General features: G+C 38.4%; 2 protein-coding genes across 7 annotated transcripts in view; both read right to left on the bottom strand.

Moving 5' to 3' along the window:
- BBS9 (Bardet-Biedl syndrome 9) overlaps positions 1-26,660 on the bottom strand; it is a 466,532-nt gene that overhangs the window by 80,187 nt on the left and 359,685 nt on the right. For all 6 annotated transcript variants that reach the window (XM_017527150.2, XM_037737962.1, XM_017527153.2 and 3 more), the window contains one exon: positions 10,303-10,485. In XM_017527150.2, coding sequence (XP_017382639.1) covers positions 10,303-10,485 — 183 coding nt within the window. The remainder of the gene's footprint in view (positions 1-10,302; positions 10,486-26,660) is intronic.
- LOC108303343 (40S ribosomal protein S26-like) lies at positions 22,781-23,202 on the bottom strand. Its single transcript, XM_017527154.2, has one exon. It carries the CDS (start codon positions 23,191-23,193, stop codon positions 22,846-22,848), a length of 348 nt encoding a protein of 115 aa, XP_017382643.1. The 5' UTR covers positions 23,194-23,202; the 3' UTR covers positions 22,781-22,845.

Raw genomic sequence — 26,660 nt, 5'->3', positions numbered from 1 at the left:
AAGACGTGCCTGGTGCGGTGGCTCACGCCAGTAATCCCAGCACTTTGGGAGGCTGAGGTGGGTGGATCACGAGGTCAAGAGATGGAGACCATCCTGGTCAACATGGTGAAACCCTGTCTCTACTAAAAATACAAAAAAATTAGCTGGGCATAGTGGTGCGTGCCTGTAATCCCAGCTACTCAGGAGGCTGAGGCAGGAGAATTGCCTGAACCCAAGAGGCGGAGGTTGCGGTGAGCCGAGATTGCGCCATTGCACTCCAGCCTGGGTAACAAGAGCGAAACTCCGTCTCAAAAAAAAACAACAAAAAGCTTTAAGACGTATATAGAGAGGGTCCTTGTGAAACCTGCACACCTTTGAAAAGTAGGTGCCAAATGGAGTCACGCATATAATGCAGTTTTTATAGCATTTAGCACCTCTGTATTTTTATTATTATTGTCTTCCAAATGATATAGATAATTAAGCACCAAAATCCTGAATCTGAAATGATAGTGAAGAGATTCCCAGGGAAACTAAATGTGTAGTTTAATTCATTAAGACCAAACAAGCACTGCCATTTTTAGTTACTTTGTGTAAGCAATATAATTTAAATATATATTTGCATATATTACTGAAGGAGAAAAAAACACATATTTTTTCACTCAATGTTTATTATGTTACAGTACCCAAAGCTAATGAAGGCTAGATTCTATAAATTTTTTTTAAGTATAGGAAAGGATATACCTGAAACATAGAAAGAAATTCCCTCTGTAACAGCTCTTATCCTAACCCTGTGAAAGAGGTGAGCCTGTGGTTCTGAGCACCTTGGACATGGCAATTCCTCATTCTGCACAGACTGTGTTTTCCATCAAACTCGAGTTACCCCTTCATGAGGAAGGCACTAGGGAACCATGTTCATTAACTTTCTTAATGTCCTGATCCTCTTCTGTACCATTTTTTGCTGGTTCAGTAAGAATACAAAAAGAAAGCAATGTGAAATCAAATCTGAATGGCCACTCTCACCTCTCCAAAGCAGAACTATTCCTTGGGGAATAGTCTAGTTCACCTCTGTACAGATAAGAAAATCAATACTCTGTCAGTTCCACCACTTGCTAAGGACACAGAGCTAGTTAAGTATATGTTCCAAAAGGGATTTGAACCCCAGTCTGACCTAATTCTATTCAACTGATATACCACAGTTTATATTTTTCAACTATTAGCTTTTAGGTTGCCTTTAGTACTTCATAATTCTAAATATAAACATTATGGTACCAAATGGATTTTAGTTTACTACTTTTAGTGAATTAAATTAGATAACTGATGCCAAGTATGAGATTAGTTTCATGACCGACATTTTCCTAAAGGACTGTCAGGAAAGACATCAGAAGTAAGTGGGTACATCTATTTCACTATATGTCTGTCAGCACTAATTTATTAACAAATTTGGCTAAATCAATATAGGCAAAGTGTACCTAACGGTTGCTTCACTTGTATATATTCATCACTGGTAAGGTTGGAAATTTTTGTGTTTACTGACTTGAATTATGAGGATATATGAATGAACATGTATATGAATATATATTTATGGTGGTTTGACTATAATCTATCTATACCTTTTAACATCTGTACAGGAGAGACCAGGTTTTACTCTTATAAAACACAAAAATATTTGAGATATCTTAGAAAAAGGGGAGGGGGGGAAACAGAGGTAGTATGCCTCCCTTTCAAAAAGTGATTTAAAACTACACAGTTGTTGGATAAGAATCTGTAATTATGTGAGACATTATGAAAATTAATGGAGTATCAAGCAATATTTATATACAACTATATGTTTAATTGCTTTAATTCTGTCAGGACGTAGAAGAATCCTTATATTTATTAGAATATAGGAAAAGTACATGTAATAATTTGAGTATTTAATGAGAACTAAATTGCATCACACCCTCCAAGTGAAATTCACAAGAGAATGGAAGCCAGAATAAAGAGAGAGGAAATGAACACTGATTTACCTCTTAAAGAGAACAGATAGAGGGGTAGACAGGGGGCATGATTTTAAGTGAAAAAAATCCTTCTTCACTCTGACTTGAAGGAAGAAGTCATGTACCCATGGTTCAACTTTCCCAGTGGGGAGCCAGGGAGTCACAGAAAATGAGCTTTAGTAATGAGATATGGTAGAGCCAAGGGACTGAAAGTCCTCAAGGCCTGGCCCTGGAGTTCAATCTGAACAGGAGCCAAAAGAGCCATGTAAAGTGTGTACACAGGTGTGTGATGGGAGAGCACTGGGCTGTGAGTCCAGCAAAGATGTGGGGGGTACACCAATGCAGAGACACAGGCAAAAAGGCTACTTTGGATGCCAACACAGAAAGTCAGGTGGAAAAACAGGGCCTGAGTCAAGGGGCTTTCCCAGAAACATTTCCAAATGAACAACAGCAGGCCAGGGAGACGCACTGAACATAGAGATGCAGGGAGACACAGGGCCACATGTAGTCTACAGCACAAAGGCCGTGCTGGTTTTAAAGGAAGGAAAACCAGCAATTTCCATGTATATGTTTCTAAAACAATGTACTGCGACAGAAATGTCAAAATCCTATCTTTGTAATTAGTAGATCAAACTAGATCAGAGAAAGGTATTTTAAGAAAACTGAATTAATATAAACATGCCTCTAGCCAGGAATCAAATTGGTACGCATTATGAGGTTGATGATGATCACTATTTTCCTCACTGTGATCATTTGAATTTAATTATCACATTATTCACATTCAAATCCTACTTTATTTCACAGAGGATTTGAAGACGCATACAGAGAAAGTGATGCTTCAATTAATTCTCTATTCATTAAATCTCCTTGTTTTAAAATACATAAATATCAAACATGTCTATTAAAGCACCATTCAATATTTGATGTAAAGAAAGTTTTTTAAATTACACATCACAACTTTTGCATTGTATTCTATTTGACTTCTATCCTACAGTATATTCTATAGTATTTTCAACTATTTCCCTTTCTCAAAGCAGCAAGAAAACGATCAGAAAGGCTCTAAGATATATTATATTCAACTCTAGTGAGGCAGACTGTTATAAAATTAAGTAATATCAGTTGCATCTCACTAGCAACAATACAGAGTATGTGGTCATTATAACATGAAACTAATTCTTTCATGTTTCTCTTGCTAAGATCATGGGAATTACCAAAATATTTACTTTCTGCACTGTGTTCCCATAGACAGTTATAATTGAGATGATACTTTAACAGTCATAAAGGCAGACTTAATACTGACATCAGACTTCCTCCTTTTGTTTGCCTTTTAAGAAGAGGTCATTAATAATGGCAATGATTAGCCATTGCAGTCATCACTCAATCCAGACAGCAAGCACAATGGCCCTTACATCAAATCTGACCTATGACATAGAAGTCTTTAAACCTTTAAGTGAGCCTTGATAAGTCCCTCTACACAATAGCATTTCCTATTATAAACATCTGTTTTCTCACATGAACCATGTTGAACACGTTAAAAATAAGTTTCTCTTTCCATATCAGTTTGTAAAAGGGATAATCAAACAAAAAATAAGACTGAAGGCCCAAGTCTCCTTCCTCCACTGACGTAAATTTCCATCCTAACTTTCCCAGGGGATTTTAAAGTTCAGTACTAGGAAAGGTAACTATTAAACCCTTAATAACACAATAAAGATTTCCTTCTTCAAATTATAGATAATATCTATTAAAGGCATTGAATGTACTTTAAAAGGAAAGAAAAGCTCAGGCATAATGCTACATACCATGTGCTAATCTTCCTTCAAACTCCAGGATTCTATGCAATCAGGTCCCCAAACCAGTGCACTATAGCTCTTTTCATTAGAGATTCCTCAGGAGTCAGGTGAGCATAAATGAATATTGGAACAGAGGTCTGATACAGCCAATTTAGAAATATCAACACTGCTCCTCCTTGTTCCCTTGCCATAGGCTGGATGAAAAATCTTAGTCATCTAAGCTTTTTACTGAAATAATCAGAAGCAGATTTGTACAGAGATCAGGAAGGGCAAAGAGGATTCATCTACACACCAACTCCAAGTGACAGTGACCACCTAGAATGCTGTATTCAAAAGGATTCTGAGACCATGTGCAGGCTCAACAGAAAAAAATTCATCATTGTTACAATGTTTACCAAGGCCACATGGGGAATAGGAATAGCAGCACTTGTGCTGGCCTCTTGCCTCTCTTATATGCATATATCTCCCCAGAGAAGTTTCTTGCTCCTAAAAGTGTCTGGTTATTGCACATATGAACAGGCTGAACCCAGAATACCACACATAAGTACTGCAAACACAAACACCATGGTATAACTTAATGTCAGTACCCTACCCTACTTTCATTAGTTTGTTAAAATGTGCGGAGGTGGGTTACTCAACTGATAAGATGCTTTTTCTCTTGGTGACTGACAGTGCTATACAACAGAACTTTCTGCCATGATGGAAATGTCCTATATCTGGGTTCTCCAATGTGGTAGCCACTCATTCACACGTGGCTATTGGGTAGCTGAAATATATCCAGTGAGTTTTAAATTTTGTTTCTTTTTAATTATTTATTTATTATACTTTAAGTTCCAGGGTACAAGTGCAGAACGTGCAGGTTTGTTACATAGGTATACACGTGCCTTGGTGATTTGCTGCATCCATCCCTCCATCATCTACATTAGGTATTTCTCCTAATGTTAGCCCTCCCCAATACCCCCACCCCCTGCTATCCCTCCCCTAGCTCCCTGAACCCCTGCCAGGTCCCAGTGTGTGATGTTCCCCTCCCTGTGTCCATGTGTTCTCACTGTTCAACACCCACTTAGAGTGAGAACATGTGGTGTTTGGTTTTCTGTTCTTGTGTCAGTTTGCTGAGAATGATGGTTTCCAGGTTCATCCATGTCCCCACAAAGGACATGAACTCATCATTTTTTATGGCTGCGTAGTATAAATTTCACGTGGCAAGGGGCTACCATATTAGGCAGCACAGGGCTAGAATGTTTGCTTGTAATGTTGAAGTAAATCCATAGAGGATTGGCTCTAAGTCTGTGTTGCTTACGACGCATGCTGTGTGCCTAGAACAATGCCTAAGACATAGTATGTGCTAAGACATTCATTGAATGAATAAATGAGTGGCGAGATTTGTCCTATCAGGCCATCCTGAAGTATGGATGGTTTTGCAGCTTTTGGCTTCTGTGCAGCATGATTAGAGGGAAATGCATATAATATCACAATTAAACACTCTCTCAGACTCAAACCAGTAACACAGCCCTCACTGAGCTTAGTAGATAAAGTATTTTCCACTGAGCTTCAAGCAGACAGAGGGTCAATCAAGACATGTTTAAATTCTGCATTGAGAATTCAAATATCTTGAAATATCCCAGCCCCTAACCTGAAAGATATGAAAACAATTTATTTTAAAATTGCCCAATCTGATACTCTGCTAGAACATTATTTTGGGTAACACTTCTTTACCATCACAGGAAGATGGTAGGGACAATACTAGGTTATCAAACGGAGCCAAGTTTAAGAGGTTTTTTTTGGAGACACCAAATAGAGTATTTACTATTCTTCTATAATGAAAAAAGGTATCCCCACAAAAACACATCTGGCACATATAACTTTGAGCACCTTTAAAATTTACATATAACAGTCTGCAATACCAGAATTTATTTGCCCCAAAATAGTATTGAGGAGTGACAAAAAGGGAAAGGCATTATTAAAGAGACAGATCAAAGACAATGATTAATTCTGTTCCAAAAGCAATGGCATTTTAAACAAAATACTACTGACAATATAGTGTGGAGAACGCTACTTTTCATTAGCAATAGCACATTCTAAATATTTTTGGATTGTGAACCTGGTGTCATTAGGAAGAAAATACTCCAGAGTTGGCTATTGCATTCAGGATGCCTTTTAACACATGCCATCAAAATAACAAGTCATTATGCAGTGCTGTTTGAAACATAAACAAAACATCTTCTGAGCACTTTCTTTTACCTCTAAATACTTGTGGGACATGTGACCTTGAGCTGAGAGGCTCTTCTGAAAATGTTGTCCACATGTCTAAAGTTCTCCCCCTCATATGTGTACTCTGCCATCCACCCTCAACCAAACCATCTAAATTACATTCAGATTTTTGTGGTATCATAATAACTTCAATATGGGATATATTTTCAACATTCTGGTAAGAGACTCCTTTCTTCCCTGCCTCACCCTTCGTCCAAGTTATTTCAGGTTTGCATATTTCATTTTCACATCTCAGTGGGATACCCATCACATAACATTTATTTGTGAGGTCTAAAGGCATAACGTGGGGGATTGTGAACTAGCATGTCAAAACCACATACTGCATGCGTATGTCTTAAAGAATGAAAAAGGATTCCTTTTTTCTCAAGACATATAAGCTGTCTCAACAGTGTAAGTCCAAAGCAAATACCACAACCTAATTAAAGATGAAGAGCATAATAAGCAGTATTAAAATGTCTTTTTTGATTCATTCTTCTCCAAGTTATGTTTTTATCAAATGTCTTGTCTCATTAATGACTCCAAAGACATAATGAGTATACATACCTTCTAATCTCTCCAAATTCAGAAGAGAGTTGAAAGAATTTTCTTCTATATGTTTTGGGGGCTATGACAGTGGAGAATGTACAGGCAGGATAGAAAGGGGCTTTCAGAAGAGACTAAGTCCATTCACCTGTGTGCAGGGATAAGCATGCTTATATATTCCCAGACAAATAAGACTTTTTAAAAATCTCTCAAGTAAGAGATACCACAATCTCTTCTGGGTACCAATTCCTATATTTAGAACACTTATTTCTAGGAAGGTCTTCCTTTGAGCCTACCCATGCTTGAGGGCCAGCTTCGTGAGCATTCAAGCTCTGCAGTCACAAAGGGGCTCATGCTCAGAAAGACCACCTACCAGCCCTGCCTGGCTTAATGTTTTGTTGTCATCATCTTGAAATTTAATAATTTTACCTCCAAACTTGTGTTTCCTAAGTGAACTCTGATGGAGCAATGAAGCATGTGTATAAAAAGGGAAGATATATGCAGTATGTATGCCCTCTTCTCCTTTCTGCCTCATTCACATGTAGCCCCAAGAGCTCCGAATTCCTGTGGCCCCACGATGAGTACGGGTTCAGGAAGACTCAAAGCAAGTACAAGGAAGGCATTTTACGTCTAGACTGATTAAGTGGGGACACTGATAGCCCTGAGAGGCTTTCCATGAGAACCAGACACACTTTGAATGAAGAGGGACGGCAACAGATTCAAAGCAACAGGAATGACTGAAGAAGCCTACTGTATCTTTTCTTACTCCTGTTACTTCCCCTGTGTTACCTAATCACTTACAGTGAAAATGATAACATAGAGGAAAGAAAAAGAATGAGACATAGTTCCTTTTCCTTTCAGTCCTTCCTTTCTCATCAGTCAGCTGAAAGTAGAGAGCACTGGAAGATAGGTACATATCAAGAAATGAAATAAAAATGGTTAAGTCTGGTGATTCCACGTTCTGTAAGAACAAAATATATGTGTAAGTACAAGCTACAAAATATAAATTGTGTGATATTGTTGATTTTGCATGTGAGTCTAACGCTGTCATATTTGTTTTTCAAAGAGGCACTGCACATTACAAAGACCAATGGTAAAATTCACACTAACAATTTAAATTTTGTATTTTTCTTACTTAGAACATAAAATAGCAAATAAAAAAACGCCATGACAAGTCAAGAGAAACACTGCAGAAAGAAAAACCTTTGCTTTTAGTAGCTTTTTTAACAGCACTTTAGCACCTTTTCCCCTACTTTTTGAACAAGGAGTTCTATGTTTTCATTTTGCACTGGGCCCTGCAAGTTACGTAGCTGGCCCTGACCTGCTTCCTCACGCTCCAGATTATACCCACTGCGTCTATTCTTCCAGGTCACCATTTGTTAGTTTTCACCCTTTCCTTCATTCACCTACCCAACAAATATTGACTGCTCTGTGCTCAGGCACTGTGCCAGGTACTGAGGATATAAAAAGGAATAAGATAGCATCATTGCCCTCAAGTGTAGTTGTGCAGATGGACAAATAACCACGAAAATTTAATAAGAGTGAGCTGGGTGTGATGGTTCACGCCTGTAACCCCAGCACTTTGGAAGGCCGAGGAGGATGGATCACTTGAAGTCAAGAATTCAAGACCAGCCTTGCCAACATAGTGAAACTCCATCTCTACTAAAAATACAAAAAAATTAGTTGGGCGTGGTGGCACACACCTCTAATTCCAGCTACTCAGGAGACTAAGGCAGGACAATCACTTGAACCCATGAGGCAGAGGTTGCAGCGAGTGGAGATCACATTATTGCACTCCAGCCCGAGTGATGGAGCAAGAGTCCATCTCAAAAAACTAAAAATAAAAAATACTGATTTGTATGACTTTAGTGAGGACAATAAAAAAAATAAATAAAATGTACAAATCACTTCTAGTAATGATTGCTAACTTTCAGCACTGTACTTAATTATTTCATTTAGTTCCTATTATAACTTACCGGGTAGGTCATATTATTATTCCCATCTTACTGCTACAGAAGAGAGATTTAGAACAGTTAAGAAACTAGGCCAGGCACGGTGGCTCACACCTATAATCCCAGTACTTCGGAAGGCCGAGGCAGATGGATCACCCGAGGTCAGGAGTTTGAGACCAGCCTGGCCAACCTGGTAAAACCCCATCTCTACTAAAAAAATACAAAAATTAGCCAGGCGTGGTGGCATGTGCTTGTAATCCCAGCTACCCAAGAGGCTAAGGCAGGAGAATTACTGGAACCCAGGAGGCAGAGGCTGCAGTGAGCCAAGATTGCGCCACTGCACTCCAGCCTGGGCATTAGAGCATGACCCTGTCTCTAAAAGAAAAAAATAGAAACTGAACCACAGTGATTTTGTGGTTCACTAAGTAGTGGAACCAATAACTGAAGTCACCCAAACCTGTCTGACTACCAAATATGAGTTCATAAGTGACAGCTATCATTCTTATTAATATAATCCTGACCATTATTTATTTTCTAGTATTACAGTTGTGTCACCACTTCCAGTTTCTCAAAGATCAATTTTTGTTGCAATTTTGTCAACTCCTTATATCATTCACCACTAAAAAAAAAAATGTGTATTCTAACTTTTTCCAATTTACTAATTAATATTGTGTTTAGGATAAAAAATACAGCTTTTTTTTAAAATTTGACAATCCTCTGACCCAACTGTAGAAAATTCAGTTCAGCTGATAAAACTTATGGTTTTCAAAATTACATTCATGAACGTGTTCATTAAAATATAGGCAGACACACTGGGTCCAAAACCTGACTCTATAGCCAGGGCTTCAGAAAAGTACTTAACTCTCAAAGCCTAAATTTTCCCATAGGTAAAATGATGTTGGAAATAGAACCTTAACTACCTCATTGGCCCATGCTTAAAAGTAAATAATTCTTACAAAACACCTAAAATAGCACCTGGTACCTAATAACCACTCAAAAAAAACTGTTAGTTTTAATATTATTATTTTTAGTTCTCAAATCTAGGTTTTAAAATGGATTTGAAATGATTTCCCCTTGAAATTTTTTCATCCAGTACAAAGAACTAAGTTCGAGGGTCTCTAATTTCCCAGATATGTATTATTTTATTGTAAATAAAGGCATACAAAAAGTCTCCCAAAATGGCCCATGGAGGTCATATGTACCTCTACAATTCAAAGGATCTGAGATGTTTTAATTTAAATAATCCTTTCCTGAAAATGCCAAATACTACCCTCATTTTTTCTCTTTTCATTCTAAACTGCCTATTTTAGGATTGAGGGTAAAAGAGTTTATAAACTACACATAAAGAACTCTAAATGTAAGGAACTATTCACATCAGTTTTAGCAAGGCTATCTCCGTTCTCTCTAACCTTTGAAGTGACACTTAAATTTAAGAAGGTTGAGCAAATTAAAATGGCTGAAGTGTTCTCTCTGGCAGAAAAGGAAAGGATTAGCTAATCTGAAGGTTACTGCCATCACCAGCCTGTCAGATGACTATTTCCCTGGCTTCTAAGTGATTGAAGAACACATTAAAAAAAAAAAAAATAGACTGGACCATATAAAAATGGACTACATACTTATTCTTAAAATAGCTCTATAGTGCCTTCATTTGACATTTTTACTATGGTTTAAAGAAAAGGAAAATAGCATTTTTGTAAAAAATCAAGCCTTTATTTCATACCTTGGAAAACCTGAGCCCTATGTGATATCTTCCTAAAACCAAAGTTTCAATAACACTGGCTATTCCCACCATAGGCTTTTAGAGGTCCTTACCAATTCTTGGGTGTCTTCCTGTAGCGGCAGAAATGCCGCTTCCAGAATAGCAATCTGGTCAGCACTAAGCTTCTGCCACAGCCCAATCAGCAGAATCACCAAATGGGTGGCACTCTTCAGCCTGGTGAATGATTGGAACAGACTGCCTTGGTTTTCCTCCACTGCGTCTGCTAGAGCAATTACCTGCAGAAATTACAAACTTTGGTTAGGGATAATTTCACAATTCTTGAGCCCTCAACAAATTACGTCTGGCACACTTTTGTTTTTTTTTTTTAAGACAACTTGATGAACTTTGTCTTCCACAAACACAAGCTATGTTGAGTAATAAAAGAGTTATCACTCGTCTGCTCACTTCCTTCTTTAAAAAAAATGCCCAGAGTGATTCCAAATCCATATGGCCAGAAGTGGAAAATATCCATGAAATAAGCTTAGCAGGGACAGTGTTCAGCGTCTGCTTTGCCATCTATTGATCTTCATCAATATGTGGTAATATAAGTAACCTCTAATAAAGTTATCACAGTCTTTATCACCAGCCACATAGATTGATCAATTAAAACATTCTCAGAAGAATAATTGCATTTGCCTTATAGTTCAAACTAACAACTTCATTATACTTTTTTCAGAACGTCATCTTCCTCTAATATTAGTCTTTAGCTGCTACATGGTACTGGGATATCTAATATTTCTTTATTATATCTAAAAGGTAGATAATGTTTAAGCATTTGACTAGTTGAGTAATGTCATTTTTAACACAAATGCCAGACACCAGCCCACAGGGACCTGAAAGAGAAAAAAAAGTTCAGGGTGTGTTAGCTTTACAATGCCAAATCTACTTAGGATAAAATTGGCAGGAGTGAGTAGAATTGACTTTTTTTCATCCTTTTGAATAATCCTGTGGAAAAAAGAACTAAAGCAACAATTGGATGGAACATCCAAAACTGCCCATTGGTGTTTTATTTTAGTTTAATGTCTTGGTGAATTTTGTGCTCATTAAAAGTAATGAACTGACTGCCACAGAGACTCAAGGCATCTGATAGTCCACAGAACAGGATTAGCAAAAGCCAGGGCCATATGAGCTCCTTTCTATAAGCCCCCACCAGTTTGGGGGACTGGAGTTCAGATGAGTTTCAGAAGTCTGGTGCAGATGAACCATTTGGTGATATTTCATGGTTTATTGACACCAGCCCAAAGGGCTTGTTAAAAAATCATCATTCAAACATGTAGAATGTACAGCTGTGTGGTCTCCCAAATTCCATGTGGTGAGAGGTGCTGTACAGAGACAGCTCTCAGAGTGTCTCGGAGATACTGGAAAAGAGACATAGACAGAGCAACTGAAGGTCCTTGCCTGAAATCACTGGGGCAACCAAAATTCTTTGGCACTTGGCTGAAGGCTTGCAGAAATTATAACAGGCAATCACAATTCATATTTAGCCCTACAGGAAAGCATGGGAGTTTGAACAAAGCCTAGCATAACATAAAGTGCATTGCTTGCTATGTGCCTAGTACTGTGCTACTTCCCAATTACATTCAAAAGAACTACACAATATCTCATAGTCCACAAGGATCTTATAATTTGCTGGAAAGAAAACATACATATACAACCAATTAGTGGGAAGAAACACTACTATAATAATGTCCTAATTGTGCAGAACAGAAAGTAAGTGTGAAAGAAGTTAGCAAAGGGACGGATTACCGTGGGCCAGAGTTAATATCCCTGGGGCCTCTTTTACTCAAATGGAGTTTGGAACTCATCCCTTCTCCATTACTTTAAGAAGTCAACTCGAAGAGATGGAGAAAGCCCACTTTCCTTAAACCAAAACACCTGGAATCATGTTCCTCCCCAACCCCACCATGATTACAACTGACTCCTGTTAAAGTCTGAGTTTATACTCTTTTTCTTCCTGTGAATGTTACCAATTAAGCCTCATTGTGGGGCCATCACATTACGACACAGATGCTTATTGTCAAAAAGTCCAAATCATACAAGGATCAAGGTCATAAACACCTACTGAGTGCCAGATATGTGCAAGAATTTGCGGGAAGTACTGCAGGGAATTCATTGGTGACAGATCTAATCTCTACCTCCAAAGAGTTTGTAATAGAGAAAGGAAAATAGGTCACAGAGGCAAATATTGACCACATAAGGAAGACCCTACGGGCTATAGAGTTCCATTAACATTGCGATTATTATGTGAATAACCATCCCTCCAATTAATTGAACACAGACCACATGCCAAGCATTCTGCCCTGTGCCATACAGGTATCAGTGCTTTCAATCCTCACATCTCCACTGTGACTTAGTTGACATTATTTTTCTTTCACAGATGAGAACTCTAAGCCTTGGCAAATGTAAGGCATTTGCTCAGGACTGTATGCAGGGTGTGCAAACGGTGCTCAAGCTTTGATGGGCCCCGTACTTGTTTAATGCTCTGCTGTCTCTGCCTTGAAATTCTTAGTAATTTTATTTTTTTAAACTTGCATTTTGTAAGCAAAATTGATGGGGCAATGGAGCATGAACATGAGCACAGGAGTTATCTGCACTCATTTAATATGAGTTAGATGCTCATACTTGCATTTAAAACTGCATTAATATAAAGATTAATGGTAAAAATTCATGCTAATTATTTACAATTTTAATTTTTTCTTACTTTGAAAGCTACTAAATAGAAAATAAGAAAATACCATCAGAAGTTGTGAAAGAGAGAGTACTGAAGAAAGGAAAAAGCTTTGTATTAAGTGCTTGTTTTAATAGCACTTTCTTCCTGGCTTTTGAACAAGGGTCCTTCGTTTACATGTGGCACTGGGAGCCACAAAATAAGTAGAGAGCCTGACCATCACCTAGTAGATGTAGGAACAGGATTCAAACTCTGGAGTCTGTCTCACTCCAAATCTTGTTTGAGACCCTAAGCACGTTGTAGGTTCAGAGATGGGCATATTACTACCAGCTGAGTATGGGGCCTTAGGAAGGAAGAGACGGAGGAAGAAGCAGTGGTATGCCAGAGCGGGCTCAGTCAGCTCCTCCCACAACAAGAGAAAGAACCTATTGTTCACTTTTCAGAAATTTTGCAAGCCAACTGTTACACATGGCCATTACTAACAATTAAACCACATAAACTTAAAACTAAATAAATTACATTTAAAACAAAGGTAATAAATACTCAACATTCATTACTTTCTACTATTATCTAGTCTCCTGAGGTTGTTTATGCCTGTTGTACCCATACGTTGGAAACACTGCAATGGTCTATGGTTTACATTTCTTTCCAACTCTGCATTCAGGGACCTCACATTGGTAGCTTGAAATCAGCCATGGTGGAAGTATTTACTATATGAAAATCCATGAATGTTACAAAGTCAGGCTTCCTACCCTCCCCCTCTTCCCCAGAGAGACACTTGTTAACTCTTTACTAGCACACCAGTGAGAAGAGGTATATGAAATGTGTCCTAAAGAATAGATACTGAATAAGGGAGCTTTAAAAGTGAAGGAAACAACCTGAACAAAGCAGAAAGTAGAGGCTGCTTGTTCAGGGAAGAGCAAACACTCCAGTTTAGGAACAGCATTTCATGACATTAGAAGGGTAAGCTGGGCACTGTTGCAGAGGAACCAAAATGTCACAGTGAAAGCATGCAATTAACTCGGTAGGCACTCGGTAGCCACAGAGTATTCTGAGTGTGGGTGTTACTTGATGGAGGCTGCACTCTAAACAGCTAGCAGATCATAATAAATATTTGCGGCATTTTTTGGACTTAAGGGATGCTTTTACGCACGTTCCTCACTATCAAGGGAACATTCTCACTAAGTGCAACAGCATGTCAGTTCATGGACCCACCCAACTTGCTAAACACAGCTGTGGTGGAAGAATGACTTCTCAGTGAGACAGCAGCCCAAGCCACAGGATCTTTCCTGAGCAAGGCCCAAAATATATCAATCCAGGAGAAGCATTGTCTCTCTAAGTCTCAGTCTCATTGGATATATTCCTGTGCCATTGTGGAAAGAGTCTGCTATCCCCAAATGGTCACAGAAACTGGAAAGAAATGGGATAAACAATTCCTTATGTAAATTACCCCCAAGGAAAATCTTCCTGACCTACTGGCCAGCATGAAATACTAAACAGATCTCCATGTTCTCAATTTGGTTTTACACGTAACAGCCAAGTTTACTGTGTTCCCCATAAGAGCCAAATGAATTTAACAGAATTAACACAGTAAAAAGAGCTGGAAAAACTACACCCCATCAAGAGTCAGATCCCTGTGACCAAGGCCTAGCTCTCACAGCTCACCTGGAACTGAGAAATAAGGCCAACCAGCTGCTAGGACTTAAATTTGAGGGATAGTGATTTTTAAGGGTGCATCACTAGCTGAGCAAGATGTGTGTTCCCTAGTGTTCAACTGAACTACAGAAAGGGAGGGGTTTAGGAAACAATAAATGCTAACGATTTCAAGCACAATGTGTTGATGCCCTTTGTTTTGCTTTCTCAAATTGAAGGTTTCCAAATAAGATGGAGACCCGAAAGGACATCTCTGTCAAACTGCCGTATCAGCTGATGCCAAACTAATGAGGCAGAGGCCCAGGGAGCTGCTTGCAGGAAAACGCTCAACTCATAAAGTGAGTGTGAAATTAATCCCAAATACTTCCAGCTGCCAAGATAGGCTCTAAAATTGGTTACAGGAAAGCAGCAGCAGCAACAGCAGAGTAGACATGAATCATACTATGTGAACACGGACATGTCCAATTTCTTCACCTAAGCTTACTGTTGAATCTGCCTCCAAATTTCATGTGTGGCACTACCATTGCCTAAACACTACATTGCTATTTAGCTGTCATTTCCTGAGGCCCGATTGTGGGCCAGGCACTGTGTGCAAAACTGTCATAACCAGGTTATCATGTGGTCCTCATGACAACCCTCTGAGATAGGAACTGCTGACCCCCTCTGCCCCGACTTCCCAATGAGGAAGCTTAGAGACATCTGAACACACTGCCTGTGGTCATGAATAAGGGAAGAGAAGGGCTAGGATTCTAATCATGTCTTCTGATTTCCTACTGGGTGCCCTTTCTTCTATACCAATATATATACAAATTATACATTCAGCCCCATAAAATAATCCCGTGGATTTTCATCTTGATAATTAAGCAAAGATACTAAGGAAAAGCACTACTAATATATTTTACCCATGATAGGCGTATATGCTTTAGTTAACCTTTCCTATTGTTGGAGCTTTAAACATGGGGTCAATTCTAATCGGTTGGTTTCTGCACAAAGTTACATTATAAAGGAAACTAGCTCATAATTTGTAAGGATGGGAAGTTAACATACTAAGTTTTTTTTCTTAACAAAGGGAATTTTATTATGTCCCATATAGCTCAAAACTATGAAGACTTTAGAAAATAGACATTTTCTAGGCCCTTTCCTTTAGTGACACTACTCTTTTCAAAGAGATAATTCACTTATTTTCTATAAACTCTCACATGACAACATTTTCAGTGGTCTGAGCAGGTTAATGTTTTGTAACAATAATTACAACATTTATTGAGGGCTTTCTAGGAGCCAGGGAACCTCTTTACAGAAATAATCTCATTTAATTCTCAAAACAATACTGTGAGATATTGCTGTTATTGCCTCCATTTTAAAAATAAGACCAGAGAAGCAAGGAAAATGTTGAACAGTAAGCAGTAGAGCCAGAATTCATACACAAGCAATCTGAATCAAGAAACGTCACTATGAAGCATTGCCTGCATTAACTTTCTGCCTACATATCAGTCTCATCATGTGCAATATGTGAAGCAAGTTCTATCAGGAGCTCCCCAATGGGAGGTTTCAGCTTTGCTGATCTCCCAATACCTGATACAAATTAAGATAGGTTTATTGTAATAAAAGTTCAGCATAGATGAATGAGTTAAGACAATGACACTTCTATGATATGGATGAATCTATACATTCCCTAGGGAAGAATGCAACAGACTAAGCTGGAACAGGCAATGTCCTGGGAACCAAGGAGACAGAGCTTCTAGTCCTGGCTTTGCCACCAAGCAACTTTACGTCAGTATTCAACTTACTTCCCTTTTCTGGGCTCTGGTTTCATCACCTTTAAAATGTAGGAAACATGATCTCTAACATCCAGCATAGCTATAGGTGTCTGATTCAAAAACTTTTAAATTAATTTTGGATGAGGTATTGTTTTGAATTATCCATGCCACTTCTTCCCCTCTATTTGCATTCATAATAGGATTCTTGTTGAAGCAGGGATTTTATCTAAAAAACAGCATTATGAATATTTTTCTTTGGCTAATTCATAGGATTATGAAAATTAAATGAGAGTGGTAAAAAGATGGACAATAACAAGTGCTGGCAAGGATGTGGAGAAATTGGAACCCACATACTTTGCTGGTGGAAATGTAATACAGTACAGCTGCTGTGTTAAACAGTCTGGCAGTTCCTCAAAAAGTTAAACATAGAGTTACCAGATGACCCAGAAATTCCACTTCTAGGTATACACCCAAAAGAAATGAGAATATGTGTCCATTTTAAAACTTGCTAATAGTTATAGCAGCATTACTTATAATAGCTCAATAGCTAAAAAGCAGAAACAACTCAAATGTCCAACAGACAAATGGATAAACAAAATGTGGCATATTCATAAAATGGAATATTATTCCGCCATAAAAAGAAATCAAGTACTTATACATGCTACAAAATGGATGAATCTTGAAAATGTTATGCTAAATGAAAGAAGCCTATCAAAAAGGAACGCATATTATATGATTCCATTTATATAAAGTGCCCAGAATAGGTGAATCTATAAGCACAGATGGTAGATTAATAGCTGCTTAGGGCTGGGGGTGGGTGGTAAATAGAAGGAATGGGAAGTGACAGCCAATGGGTGTGGGGTTTCTTTTAGGAGGGGATAAAATGTTCTAAAATTAGACTATGGTAATGGTGGGACAGCACTGTGAATACATTAAAAAGCACGGAATTATATACTTTGAATTACTGAATTGTATATATGTAAATAATATCCAACAAAGCTGTGAAAATAATAAGAGAATAAAAGATACTTTGACAGTATAATTCCTATAAGGTAAATAAAAACAGAAAGGCACCTTTACTTAGGCAACAATTTTGATATATTAATGGCCATATAATATCGCAACTAGGACTTAATTACCTTAAGGATGATGGAATAACCATGTGACTCTGCAGTCAACCACATCTAACTATGATTACTGGTAATGCTACTTATTAGCTGTACAACTTTTGGCTAGTTACGGTACCTCCCTCAAAATTAGTTTTCTCACCTACAAAACAATACTCAATAAAAACTAGTGAATATCCCTGCTGTTCATTTCTAATTGGTTTGGCTCCTGGTTACTGTTTCTTAATATTGTCTGTAGTTTAGGGCTCATTTCAATTTAGTAACACCAGGAAAATTCTGCTTTTTCTATTAGATTAATGATGACATTGAAAAAGGAAGACTCTTCTGCTTGAGGCAGTCTACCAACAATGCCTCCCAAAGTTAGGCAGGATAGCTGATCGCCCTGCTCCGTTCCCTGACCCTCACTCTGTGGTCACTCAATGAAACAGTGCTCATTTTGCATCTAAGTTTAACCAAGTTTCAAAGCTTGATTAAAAGCTTATAATACTCACATTGTATTTCCCTCTATCCACTCCTTTAACAAAACTATTAAAACACGCACACACAGTCATACAACTTTGCCTGGTATCACTTGTTATCTAGAAATCCTCTGAGGCTTGTTACTTGGGGAGCCAGGCATTGCTTGTTTTTCTTTATATCTTACTGAAACTGCTAGAAAATTTGGTGATTTGAATAAAATGTTTCTGATGTACACTATGAAAAGCCAGAGAAAAAAACAAAACTCATGCTCAAAAAGCCCAGAAAATTCCAGTGTAAAAATATCAACTGATAAGACCCCAACATGCCCACAATTTTCCAGTATGAGGTACACATTGGGTGTCCCATTAATGCTGGGTGAATTGATTAGCTTCAAAGTCAATCCACCTAAAAATATAGTGCAACTGTATTTTTTCTGCCTCTTAAATCCTGGACACACTGAATCAGGCACTGTCAGGCTCCCAATCTGAATGGAACCCAAGTGATGTCACATGGAAACAACAGACCTACCTCAATATATCTGTCATCTACTTTTTAAAAAATTGCTCCAATTCACCTTTAGCCAGAGCTTCCTAACACCAAACTACAGACAGCTCTAATGACTGCTGAAATGAATTTATTCTTCAGATGGCAGCCTTTTTGTTAGAAAAGCACACACTCAGTCTAGGAGAGAATTGGAAGCAGACAAGAAATAGGGCATACTTCCCTCTCAATGATGTTGTTTGTGATGGCATTTGCTGCAGACTCCAACATGGCAAAGGCTTTGCAATAAGGAAAAAAGAAAAGATTTACCAGGTCTAAGCTTTTACTTTGGCTGAAATGATCCAATTTGTATCCAAAAGAATTGTTCTTTTACCAAAAACAATGAAATAAGGCTCAAAATGAAAAAGAAATGGCATGGAGATGGCTTAGAGGCCAGACAGGCATGTAAGAAGCATTTGGGTAGCAAGCTCATAACTAATTAATTCATTACTTACATGCATTCATTACCTCTGTGCTGAACTTATGACTAGGTAAAAGAGAACCCTGAGGTTTGTACTTTGAAGGCATAGCAAGAATTGAATTCTTAGCTATTTGTGCTACTATATTATTTTGTATTAATACGACAGTGAACTGGATTTAATTCTATTGCATCTCACATTGGAAAGAAAACCCTTTAACATGCATTTAGCTTAAATTTGTAAACCAAAACCAGTATCAGAATACATTTTTTTTTTCTGAGACGGATTCTTACTCTGTCACCTAGACTGAAATGCAATATAGCATGATCTCAACTCACTGCAACCTCCACCTCATGGATTCAAGAGATTCTCCTGCCTTAGCCTCCACAACAGCTGGGATTACAGGTGCACACCACCATACTCAGCTAAATTTTTGTTTTTAGTAGAGATGGAGTTTCTCACCATGTTGGTCAGGCTGGTCTGGAACTCTTGACCTTGTGATTCACCTGCCTCAGCTTCCCAAAGTGCTAGGATTATAGGCGTGAGCCACCACGCCCAGCCCAGAATACATTTTTAATCATAGTATCATTTTGGGTAGCCATTAAGACAACTGCAAAAGTGTACCCATTCAGTAAAAAACTTCAGTCACAAAAATGATTTGTCTTCATAAAAAGAGACCTACTAATGAACTAAACCACCTGATGCTTTGAAAACACTAACGTATGATCATGCAACTCTTAGAAGTCATAATGGTTTTCCTGGTCTAGGATTACAATTTTCCCCAACACCAATCCACATTTGCAAAATGCTTTGAGAATTCACATAAAACTGGTTTTAGAAAAACAAATTATTTCTGAGAAATTTCTTTATAATATATATTGTACAACGTTTTTCTTTTTTTAATGTTCTGCTGAGAAGAATATAAAAGGTAGGCAGTGTTGGAATATAGACTTTGGCTGGGACTTTTAAAATATATACCATTGATACATAAAAATGTTAAATGAGAGAGACAATAAATAATTTACAAGTGACATAGAGACAAATTTTGCTATTTCTGCAAAGTTTATTCACCAAATAGACATGTAACTTAATCAGCTGAAAGGAAACGAACTCCATTGCTTGGCTAACATAAAGCTAAAAATACAACTGATCTCAAGCCTGATTACTATTTTTACCTTTTTTCCCCCCTGGCTGACCAAAGTTTTACCCCTTTCCATAAAATTATCTTCTTATAGCCAAGTGAAACCCCAATTTAAAAAATAATAATTAATGGAATCAGGTTGTAAAAAGAAGAATGAATGTTCTCCGGACTATGGTTACTCATTGAACAGGTCGCTATTAAAGCTGGAATCTATGGTTGGCAATGTCAGAGCTCATTTTACAAGCCCTGGAGAATGCCACAGTTATCTCTCTCCAAAAACAACATCCACAAGGTCTGATCTGAATAGCTTCTAAGTTTAGAATATTTCAGGCCACATTCCTGCATGCAGACATGTCAGTAATTATGTAACCACCCACACTGCCTCAAGTGCCATCTCCAATGAAGGGAAATGATGGATACATGGGCAGTTGGCTGGGTGTCCTAACAGCATTCCTTTAGCTAGGGTAGCAAGTGCTAAGACACATTATTACATGTGATCAGTTAGGGCCTGCTCCCAAAAAGGCAAAAAGGGAGGCTGGAGACCCCAACAACGCTGGTGACACTGCCAACCATTTCCTTGGTTCCAGAGTTTAAGAGGTGAAAGTGACATTTTCACAATAGAGTGAAATTGTTGAGGTTTTTCTATGAATCCTCTTTTAAAACACCTATTTTTTTCAGCGGGTCTACTTCTCTTCAATATTTGTAGTTTTTATATATGTTTGCTTTTTTAGATAAAATAGTTATACCACTACTAACTGGTAGTTCTTTGGCAAAATATGTAAATGTCTATATAGCTCAGACCACATGGAAATAATACAAAAGGCAATGAGGAGAGCTGCCTGGTTTCATATGGAGTGAAACTAGGGTAAACTGTGGGTTATTTTTACAATCACAGGCTACTGGCACATTATAATTGGAAGTTGCCTTAGCGAAGATATGTTATGCCTGATTTCTACTGTGCTGTAAACTCTCCCAGGCCAGAGACTATTTTATTGTTTGCTGTACCCTCCTACAGTCTCTGGCTCACAGCAGGCATTCAATGAATGTTTGTAATACTAAAGTAAATTTAAAATTCTGGTGACTCAGTAGCACAAGAGTATCCATTAAGATGGTAATTTATAGGACCATTATTTGGGCAAGGGAAGTCCATCCCTACACTCTAGGTAAACAAGACCAAAGCCTACCATTTTTGAAAAGTTTTTGCAGGGTATGTTATTCACTGGGTCTACCACAGGTTGTAAATAACTGGGCTCTAAATTCAGACCTTCCATATGTATTATATTACAATGAATTCTTAAATTCATTCACGCCTTTACTGCTGAGTTTACTGAGAGTGTTATGAAGTCTGTAATTTAACTTTAAAATACATCATCACAGAATCATATGATGTAAGCATATAAGTCAGTTTTAAGTGCACTCTAAAGCAGAGCTTCTCATCTTCCTCATTAATGACATTTGGGGCTGGATAATTATTTGTTGTTGGGGCTGCCCCAGGTACTATATGAAGTTTACCTGCGTCTCCGTACTCTACACACTAGATGCCAATAGCACCTCTCACTACCAGTCGTGACAACCAAAAAATGTCTCCAGACATTGTCAAATGTCTCTATGGGGGCAAAATCACCCTGGTTGAGATCCACTGATCTACAGTCAGTGAGACTGTGCTCAAGACAGTTAACCTCCTCAGCAGCAGCAAAACCCACAAGCCAGAGGACTACAACAAGCACTTAGGCTACTGGTATCCCTAGCAACACTGAAGGCTTTTTTATTCCATAATAAATGTCAGAAATGGATTTTGATTCAGTCAGCATTATAGATATTAGAATTGATTCACTGACAAAAATTAATGGTATTAAAGATATGTGAATTGACTGAATATTTTTATACTCAGACTCTCTCTCCTTTGTATGAATAGCGTATATGAATTCCAGCAAGACACTGATGGGATGGGGTGCAAGGTATAAACTTAAATGATTCTGTGTCTTGACCTTGGGGAAACAGATTTCTAGCTACTTGATGCCCATTATGAGGGAAAAAAGACGCTCCCTTGGATTATTGTCCAATCTGCCCCAACTGAATCTTTCCAGAAAGGTAGTCTAGTACCTACAGGACAGCTGAGCCTTCACCCAGCCTGCAGTATAGGATATACGAATTGTCCCATGCTTATAAATGTCTGTTTAATAAATGTCTTCATATGTGACAAAATTAGTCATGAGACTTACGTTTTTTTGTTTTTTGTTTTTTTTTTTTTTACAGATGCCTAAACTTTTTATTTCACACAGCTATGCAAGTTGTGAGGCCAAGGACATGACTGCAAACAAGGTTTAATTTAAATTAATAGCCAGGCATGATGGCTCACACCTGTAATCCCAGCACTTTGGGAGCCCTAAGGGGTGAATTATTGGAGGTCAGGAGTTCCAGACCAGCCTGGCCAATATAGTAAAACCCCACCTCTACTAAAAATACAAAAAATTAGCTGGGTGTGGTGGCACACGCCTCTAATACTAGCTACTTGGAAAGCCAAGGCAGGAGAATCGCTTGAACCCAGGAGGCAGAGGTTGCAATGAGCTGAGATAGCACCATTGCATTCCAGCCTGGGCAACAGAGCAAGACTCCATCCCCCACACCTCCCCCTCAACAAAAAAAAAAAATTTGATTACATAAATAAACTTTCTTCTCCTTGAAAATACTGCTTGTTATTTCACACTTGGTCTAACACACACAAAATCCCCACCCTATCTGTCGCAGATACACTTAATAGGCAATATCAAGTACAATTTCCATTTTATTTTTCTCCAGGGAATAGTTGTCTTCAATCTTTTACTCAGCTCCTTACATGGGTTTTGGTGGGGGTCGTGGGGCAGCACCCGCAGGTCTAAATCGGGGTGGCGGTGTTCGGTCCTTGTGGGCTTCACTAGATCGATTCCTGACTACTTTGCTGTGAATTGCACAACTCACACAGTAATGTAGCTTCACATAGAGCTTGGGAAGTACATAGGCATCAAAGACGCTCGCTTCAGAAATATCCCTGACTGCTGCGGCCTCCACTATGTTTCGAATGACGAATTTCTTCATGGCCTTGTCCTTGGGCACGCATCGGGCACAGTTCGTGCAGCGAATAGGCTGAACATGGCCATGGCCCTTTTTGGCACGACCGTTGTTCCTTCTTTTCTTTGTCATTTTGGAAGCTCGCAGCAGAGAAAGCAAGACTTACTTTCATCAGAATCAGAAAGAAAGGTTTGGGGAAGTCACCCATTCTCATTTACCTCAAGCTTTTTGATGACTATCATTACTTACTGAAAATAATTTAAGATTTGTGTGTGACTTAATTGGCAAAGGTAGTGTGTAACATCAAGTGTGTGCTAAGTGATGGGGATACATGTGTTTAAGCGCTACCTGCAAAGAAGTAACAGTCTCACAAGAGAAATAGGCCAGGCACTGTGGCTCATACCTATAATCCCAGAATTTTGGGAGGCCAAGGCAGGTGGATCACTTGAGGTCAGGAGTTCAAGACCAGCCTGGCCAACATGGTGAAGCCCTGTTTCTACCAAAAATACAAAAATTATCCAGGCATGGTGGCACATGCCTGTAATCCCAGCTACTTAGGAGGCTGAGGCATGAGAATTGCTTGAACCTGGGAGGCGGAGGTTGCAGTGAGCCGAGAATGCACCACTGCATTCCAGCCTGGGCAACAGAGCAAGACTCCGTCTCAAAAAAAAAAGAAGAAGAAGAAGAAGAATATCAAGTGCAGAGGGGTTAAGCAACCTGGTGAAAATCACACAGCAATGCCAAGATTTAACTAAAACCTACAAAACCCAAGCATTTCCAGCTGTGCTATACTGTACCCTTAAACACACATACATACATATACACACACACACACACCTATACTAGATGATAAGTGCTATACAAATGGCTATCAGATTAAATGAGTATGAGAAATGCCTATAAATACCTCCTCCCCAACAACTGATTTCCTGGGGTGAAGGGCCCACAGATTCCTTTGTTTGTCCCTCTTTTAAGTAGACCCGCATTTGAGTGTTTGAATGCCTTTGGTTCAGAATAACATTCAAGTACTGCAAATTAGTCCTTATTGTTTCCCATCTACTTCTGTGTTACCTCCCTGGCCCTGTAGTCATTTGAGTTTGTAACCACTTCAGTCATCATAAACTGTAAACAAACAAACAAAAAAAACTGTAACAGCTATAGAAAAACAGAGATCATCCTCATCATAAGTGAGTAAACTGAATCTGGGCTCTGGTAGTTTAACCCCAGGAGGGTCCTCCACATCTTTAAGCTTCAGTTTTCCCCTCTATAAAAGACAAGTATGTGGCTTGAAGATTGAAATACAATATAAAATGTATATGTCATGGTGGCTAGCACATAGGAAGCATGAAGTAAAGGTTAGCATTATTATTATTATTCATTATTCCCTGGCTAAACACTCAACCAACATACTCTTTTTTTTTTCTTTTTTATTTTATATATATATATATATTTTTTTTTTTTTTTTGAGGTGGAGTCTTGCTTTGTCACCCAGGCTGGAGTGCAGTTATGTGATCTTGGCTCACCACAGCCTCTACCTCCCCAGTTCAAGCGATTCTTATGCCTCAGTCTCCTGAGTAGCTGGGATTATAGGCATGCACCACAATGCCCGGCTAATGTTTTGTTGTTGTTGTATTTTTAGTAGAGACGGAGTTTAAACATGTTGGCTAGGCTGGTCTCAAACTCCCAGTCTCAAGTGATCTGCCTGCCTCCGCCTCTCAAAGTTCTGAGATTACAGGCATGAGCCACTGTGCCCGGCCCAACAGAAGCTTTAATAAGGCAAAATAAAATTCAAAAAATGTCACATACCTGAAGACAATAACCATACTCCCTTTTGCCCCATCATCTCTAGTTTATAAAATCCTATAATTTCAGTACCTCATTCCTGGGATTGATTTTGTACATAAAATACATTATTTACCAAAGTATGAGTCATAATCTCCACGTCTTCTCTCTCAAAGCACCCTGTATGTCCTCTTCTATTATATCCATCACATTTAGAATGACTTAATATCTGTAAGCTCTGTGAAGGCAGGGACTGCGTCTTGTCTTATTTACTACTATGTCCCCAGCATATAGCAGAGGGCCTAACACATAGTAGGGCTGAACAAATATTTATTATTTGGTATATCCCAGAAGGGTAACAAATTAGCTTAATATTACTAGCAGAAGATTCTCTCAGAAGTGGAACTAGAACCTAGAATGTCACTTGTGAGGCAGAGCAAAGAATAAATTTCCTTCATTCCATAATGCCCTTTGCTTGTTAAGCACCTCTCTCACCCATGCACACATTTCTGAAAAACATTTTAATGGTTTTCAAATCAGGATATGCCACATTTAAAGTAGTGGTTTTACTTTTTATCCTCAAAAGTTATCTAATCAATAGTGTGTTCTAAAATTAATGTCTTAGAATTCATTAAAATATATTTTTGTGTGGTATTTTGTTTGGAGTTGTATCTCCCAGTGTCTTCATCCAGTTTCTAGGAAGTAACTGTACTAATAATACTCCCTGGCTACCCTTTGTGGAGTATTCTCCCCAATTTATACAATGATCCACCTTCCCCATACTTTCTAGTGGGGCCAAGCATGAGTTCCTTCATATGGTCTCTATAATGAAACTGTGCAGTGGGGTTATCTGATCTACTTTGGCTATGATGAAACTGAGGCTCTGATGGTTTGAGACATCGACTGTCCACAATCATGCAACAAGATGCAAACCCAGGACTGGCTGGCCAACAAAGCCCATGTCCTGTCACCATCCACACTGCTTTGAAAGAACTCTATGGCGCTAGAAAATTCACTTCCACACAGTTGTTACTTATTTTCAAATTTAATTATGCTTATGAATTCAATGAAAAAAAACTATGCTTTCTGGGAAGGTAATAAAGTTTATTTCTTGTGAATAGAAGCTATGATCAATTTACTCTAAGAAAAAATAAAATATATGTTTATTCAATCTATTCAACAAGTATAAATTGAGTACCCACTAGAGTATCAGGTGCTGCATGAACCTTAATGGAGGAAGAAATGTGGCTCAATGAGCAATTGAAACTGGGGTTAAGTCAATAAACATTTATGAGATAGTGACAGTTTTCACAGTTACAAAATGACTCTTAATGACTATCTTTGAAGTGATTTTGAACTATAAAACTACCCAAAAGATAACACATACCTATGTATAATTCTAATACAGACTAGAATTAAATAAAACTAAAAGGGACATGATAGTTTTGGTTCTGGCATCGATAGTTAAATCCAAAGTTTCTCTGTTAAAACATACAAATAAAAAGAAAATCAAAACAAGCAGAAAAAGAAAAAAGAGTGATTATTTTAAACTCAGCAAATAAAGAAAAATCTACAAACTCACTTTGGGAGGCTAAGGAGGGTGGATCACTTGAAGACAGGAGATTAAGATCAGCCTGGCCAACACGGCGAAACTCCGTCTCTACTAAAAATACAAAAAATTAGCCAGGCGTGGTGGTGCATACCTGTAAGCCCAGCTACTCGGGAGGCTGAGGCAGGAGAATCACTTGAACCCAGGAGGCAGAGGTTGCAGGGAGCTGAGATTGTGCCATTGCACTCCAGCCTGGGTGATAGAGCAA

Source organism: Cebus imitator, unplaced genomic scaffold, assembly GCF_001604975.1.
Source record: "Cebus imitator isolate Cc_AM_T3 unplaced genomic scaffold, Cebus_imitator-1.0 Scaffold45, whole genome shotgun sequence".
Taxonomy (NCBI): domain Eukaryota; kingdom Metazoa; phylum Chordata; class Mammalia; order Primates; family Cebidae; genus Cebus; species Cebus imitator.
The sequence above is the reverse complement of the archived record's forward strand: the minus strand, read 5'-3'. Positions and strand labels throughout refer to the sequence as shown.